At 42.7% G+C, this 5,486-nt stretch overlaps 1 protein-coding gene across 1 annotated transcript; it reads left to right on the top strand.

The window, feature by feature from the left end:
- Positions 1 to 288: 288 nt before the first annotated feature.
- zgpat (zinc finger, CCCH-type with G patch domain) lies at positions 289 to 4,959 on the top strand. The gene is made up of 7 exons (XM_034087126.1): positions 289 to 444; positions 917 to 1,581; positions 1,948 to 2,081; positions 2,303 to 2,470; positions 2,636 to 2,758; positions 3,717 to 4,140; positions 4,452 to 4,959. The coding sequence occupies exons 2-7, from the start codon at positions 974 to 976 to the stop codon at positions 4,588 to 4,590; spliced, it is 1,596 nt and encodes a 531-aa protein (XP_033943017.1). The 5' UTR covers positions 289 to 444; positions 917 to 973; the 3' UTR covers positions 4,591 to 4,959.
- Positions 4,960 to 5,486: the final 527 nt, after the last annotated feature.

Here is a 5,486-nt window from a genome sequence, read left to right as displayed (position 1 = left end):
TGCGTCCATGTCGCTCGAATGACGCAGGATAACATGAGTTTTCCTGCTCCATCGGTTGGATTTTCAAAATAAAACAATATAAAGCGCTACTGTGAAAAATAAAACCGTATAGAAATGTATAATAAACAATACCTATACATATATAAACAAAAAAATACAATACATTCAGCCTCTGACTGCCAACTTCGTATTGTCAGTATACGTACTGACAATACGAAGTTGGAAAACATCCACCATCTAAAGCCAATTTTATTTTTGAAAGGAACTGATATCATTCATTCTCGTCTGCTAGCTTGCTACAGGACCAGTCCATGTTGTCACTGTGCTGATCAATTATGTGAATTCAGCTAATGGTCTTCTTTTCCTAACATAGCACGTTGTTTTCATGGCTATGACGTTTTCCGTCTTTGCAGTGGATGTCAGACAGCTAGTCTAAATACGAAGGTAATGCTACTGTTATTATGCTCAGTTGTACGTTAGCTTAAAAACGGCTAATATTTAGCTAACACTACCTCTAAAATTAACCATGGTTTGCTATTAAACGTTAACGTTCTGTTAAATTGTTTTACAATGGTACCTAATTAGATATACGGGGGACTTATAAATCTTACGGAAAACATGCCCTAACATACCGCTAGTGTATGAAGCAGGACTAGTTTTTTTATTTACCTTTTGAATACAGTAAATTATACTGTTAGTTTAGTGGTAACTTAACTGTATTCCTTTGACTTCAGTTATCTTGTCATTGACTGTGGTCTTCCCACTCAGTCTGTCAATGTCCTTGGACCATGTTATTAATAGATAGTCACTAAAATACGCATTACAGGAAATGATTGAATTCTCATGTTATCTACTCATTCTGCTTTTATCTCCTAACTTATCTCTACTTTAAATCTATCATCTTATTTTTCCTCAGTGGTCTTGGAGGCTTCATGCTGTCCATTCCTGTCCCTGTCCTGTGCCAAGTGTCAGCATGGATGAAGGAACCCTGGAGGCAGCCATCAGTGCCTATGGTGCCCAGCTGCAGCAGGTGGACACCGCCCTGTCAGCTGGCCTGGACCCTTCCCAGCAGTCTGACCTGCTACAACTGAAAGAGGACCTCAGTCAGCTGATAGAGCTCACCGAGTCCAGCCTGGTGTCTGTCAAAAAGAGTAAGCTTCTGGCCAGCCTGGAGGACATCTATGGATTTCAGGCGAACACCTCAACGGCAGCAGCTGGCACAAACGGAGCACACGGCAGTTTGAACGATGAGTTTGCTGCTTTCTACACTGAACTCGGGGGGTCGTCAGGTAGTAGCTCTGACACTAGAGAGAAGGACAATGAGGAGGAAGGTGGGGTAGAGTATGGTGAGGATGAGGAGGAGGAAGAAGAAGAAGATACACTCAGTGGCACCAAAGTAAGAGCACCGTACCGGACATCATGGGGGACATTGGAGTATCACAATGCCATGGTGGTGGGGGCAGAACCAGCAGATGGAGAAGAGGCACAAGTTAGAGTTTTCTACGTCTACCCCACCCAGAAGTCTATGAAACCCTGTCCATATTACCTGGAGGACAAATGTCGCTTCCCGGATACATGCAGGTAAAGTTCCAATGTTTTTACACTAAGACCAGCAAGGGGTTGTTTTATTGTCAGTATTTGCCTGCCTCCTTTGTAATAGCAGATATCCTCCAGCAAGTGTCACCCATTGTCCACATAATGCAGGCTGACCATATCTACAGAAATCAGTCAAAGACTCTGAGAAATGTTCCTTCTTTTGCTACTTTTATAAAAAATGTAGTTGTCACCCTATTGATCTGCTTGTTATTTGGTGAACCATGATTGTCTAAATGACTGTCTAGTATTTTCACAAATGGGAAAACATTAATAGAGATTGTATTACAGTTTGAGCTCCAACAAGCACTGTGAAATCAGCTTTATCTAATTTCTGTCTTCTGCTTCTTGAAGGTTTTCCCACGGTGAAGTGGTGTATGTGTCGGAGCTCAGAGAGTTCCTTGAGTTCGACCTGAGCAATCTTGAAGCAGGCTCGTCCTGCTTGGCTCGACATGAGGACGGCCTCTGGTACCCTGCCAAAATCAAAGGTATTATGATGACAGGGCCAGGTTTTGATCACGAATTTTAAAGCAAACTCACAGTTTAGGCAGTAAGTGTCCACGATACTGTGATATACTGAATGTAAAGTGTCCAATAGATACATTTCCTTGACAATCATCAGTTATCTAAATACCATTTACAAAAGGTAATAAAATAATTTAGTTTAAAACTTTTTCTGACTAAACTTTTCTGTTTTCTCTCACTGTAGAATTGGACAGTGGTTTCTTCACTGTGAAGTTTGACTCGGTGCTGCTGAAAGATGTCGTGGTGGAGGCCGACTGCATCATCCCTCCTTTGAGAGAGGACGACCTGCCCTCCTCCTCTGACTCTGACGACAGTGGAGATGAAGATGAAGATGATGTGGTTTTTGCAAAAGGTGTCTATGGTTATGAGTTGCTATACCTGTCAATCAAAGCCAGAACTAGTCTCAGAAACCTTTTTAAAAGCTGGTAATGCAATGTATGTGGAAGTAAAGTTTTTAATTTGAGTGAAAGTTGTGTAACTAACTATTTCTTCTTGGTTTTCACTTGTTACCCAATAGTTATGGACTCCGCTGTAGATGCCACAGACATTTTAAGAAGTGCCGATTTCGGTGGCTGGGAGGCCCACACCAAAGGCATCGGATCCAAGCTCATGCTCAAAATGGGTTATGAATACGGGAAAGGTAAGTCCAAGTGCACATGAATCACATTTCAGTTTCTAAAGTGGTAACGTCCTGTTCTGATCGTGGCACTTATTTATTTATTGATTTATTTTCTTTCTTTTTTTAGCAAGATAAGTCATTTACTGCACTACTCTCCATACACATGTCTCACCAGCATTAAAGGAAGGTCATAACAAGTTTAAGAAACATTAGTTAATATCTTCTTTGCAACGTGCATGCTAAGTGCCTTAGTTGCGTTGTCATCTTACAGAAAGAAGGTACGGGTAAGAACCTGGCCAGATTTTGCATGTTTCCCCCAAGGTTTCCTCCTTCCCTAAACACATGCATGCTACATTTACTTAATCCGCCCTTGATAAAGCATTGGCTTTAGAATTTAAGTTGGTCCCTACGCTCTGCACTGTGCTGCACTTCAATATTTAGGAAGGGTTAAATGCGGAGGAACAATTTGGCTGAGCGCCCAGGCAACAAAACCTCAGTGGGATAGGTGCTGTATAAAATAAATAATCAATATCATTGCAAAAGAAGGAGTACCTCACATAAGCCAGGACATCCTTATAATGAGGTTAATAATAATTCATATAGATAGGTATGGAAGTTTGATTGAAAGGGGGTCTTGCAAAAAACTCAAATCAATGGGTCACAAAAGATACAATAAACATTTTTTAATTTGATTTTAGTAACTAGATTGGTAGTAGGAGACCTTCAGCACGGCTGATGACACATTCTAATGCCTCGGGTCGTCCCATTTCAAGAGTTAAAAAGTAGTTCCTATGACTTTGGTATGTTCATGAGCATGTGAAAGAGGTGCTGGAGCCAGGCAGTATGAGAATACATTTATTGGACATTGAAGCAAGTAAACATGTCCCAACTAGAAGCACAAATTAGGGGTCCTGAAAATGAGCATAATATGTTTAACATGTGCAGAAAAGTGTAACGTGTGTCCCTTGTGTTTTCTCAGGCTTAGGAAAGGCGCAGGATGGTCGACTAGAGCCAGTCATGGCAGTCGTCGTGCCTAAAGGGAAGCCTCTGGACGAGTGTCTCGAGCTCACCCCGAGACGACCCCGCATGAAGTCTGCCAAAGATGGAAAGGGGACAGGCCGCCCGAAGAGGAAGCCTCGACGCAGAAGGCCACGGGGGGGTGCCACTGGGGGGCGCAAAAACGTCTTTGACTTTCTCAACAACAAGCTAGGAGGCAAGAGTATTGGTCCTGCTGAGGGGGGGGCTGCTGCTGCTGGGGTAGCGACTGGGGTGGAGGCTTACATGGGGGGGAAAAGCATAAAGAGGACTCTGAATGTAAAGGTGTTCCAGGCTGCTGAGAGGGTGTCTCAGACTGAGAGGGAGATCCAGAAACTGACGCAGACCCTCAAGAGACAGACGGGAAGGTCAGTACGGATCAGTTGTTCATTTATTCTATGTCTAATCTGACTTCTGTGAAGGCTGGGAGCTGAACCAAGAGCCAAAACAATCATAGATACAGAAATGCACGGCTATAATTTATTCTGGGAAATGAGCACACTACAGGCTACAGAGCTCCTGTCAAGATGGCCCGTGGGAGTTGTGAGGAAATGTAAATAAGCTGCAAAGCTCCGAGGCTAGAAACTCATATCAGTTGCCGACTCATTCTGGAAAGTGCAGCTAAAACCAACCAGTGTCTTCCCACTTGCTAATCTATTTGTTGTTTGTGTGCGCAAAGGGATGCCTCCAGAGTGAAGCAGCTGGAAGAGAAGCTGTCAGCGGCCCGCCGACTGCTGGCCCAGCAGAAAGCCCAAGAGCTGTCTGTCCAGGGCGAGCACAGGAAGTCTGACACACACAAGAAGATGACAGAGTTTTGAAACTCAGTTCTTCTCAAAGACTCAAAGAGGGTAACTGGAAGCACGGCCTGCCTGAAATGAACTTGTGTCCCCCACCTGTTGTCAGTTATTTGCTCCAGACATTTATTTTAACATTTCTCACCAGCATCATGGATTCAAGCTGGCAGCCATTTTATGCAGAATGCAGCATTTACTAATGATCAATTCTGCTTCTCATTTAATTTTGAAGCACAGAGGGGTTTATTTTGTTCGATCGGTTGGTTTGAAATTGTACAGTTCACACTTATGTTACAAACCTCATTTTGTTTGTGATGAGCATTATGTCTCAGTGTATTTTTTGTCTATCCATTTCTCTTTACCAACCTTATCATAAAAATCTGTTTGAAGAAACTACAGTGCATTGTTCTTTCTTTTTTAGCTACACACTGTTACACAGCTGAGACTGAAGTGAAAATAAGTTTTTCTCTACCACAGAATACTAAATGTGTTCTTTTGTTATACTTTGCTGGCCAGGGGTTGTTACGAAGTTTAGTGCAGTATACCTTGACGTGGTTTTCTGACTGACTTTTAAATTACATCCTCAGGAGTTTGGAGACCTTTAACAGTTTTGAAGTGAAGCCCCTCTATTCGCCCCCGCGTCTTACCATCTCGTACGCAGCATCTTTGAAGCTATGACCGTAACCTCTCAACCTCAAATAATGAATTTGGGGAGCAGCTTGTCTGCTCGTACATCGGCCATTGTCTGTAGGCGGTGGGTGGGTAGGGACAGCGTCTATCTTGCTTCCCTTCATTCTCAAGTAAAAGGTTAGGTACGTCTTGTTGTTAGGTAGCTGAACATTAGGTCTTCATCCTTTTTATAGGGCATTTCCTACTTTGAATGTGATATAAATAGTTTTAAAAAACAACACAAAACTAGT

Source organism: Pseudochaenichthys georgianus, chromosome 7 (assembly GCF_902827115.2).
Source record: "Pseudochaenichthys georgianus chromosome 7, fPseGeo1.2, whole genome shotgun sequence".
In the NCBI taxonomy this organism is placed as follows: Eukaryota; Metazoa; Chordata; class Actinopteri; order Perciformes; family Channichthyidae; genus Pseudochaenichthys; species Pseudochaenichthys georgianus.
The sequence above is the reverse complement of the archived record's forward strand: the minus strand, read 5'-3'. Positions and strand labels throughout refer to the sequence as shown.

Coding starts and splice junctions, on each gene's coding strand:
- zgpat (XM_034087126.1), top strand. CDS start 974: ATGGATGAAGGAACCCTGGAGGCAGCCATCAGTGCCTATGGTGCCCAG. Junction 1,582..1,947: donor CGCTTCCCGGATACATGCAG/GTAAAGTTCCAA, acceptor TGCTTCTTGAAG/GTTTTCCCACGGTGAAGTGG. Junction 2,471..2,635: donor TGATGTGGTTTTTGCAAAAG/GTGTCTATGGTT, acceptor GTTACCCAATAG/TTATGGACTCCGCTGTAGAT.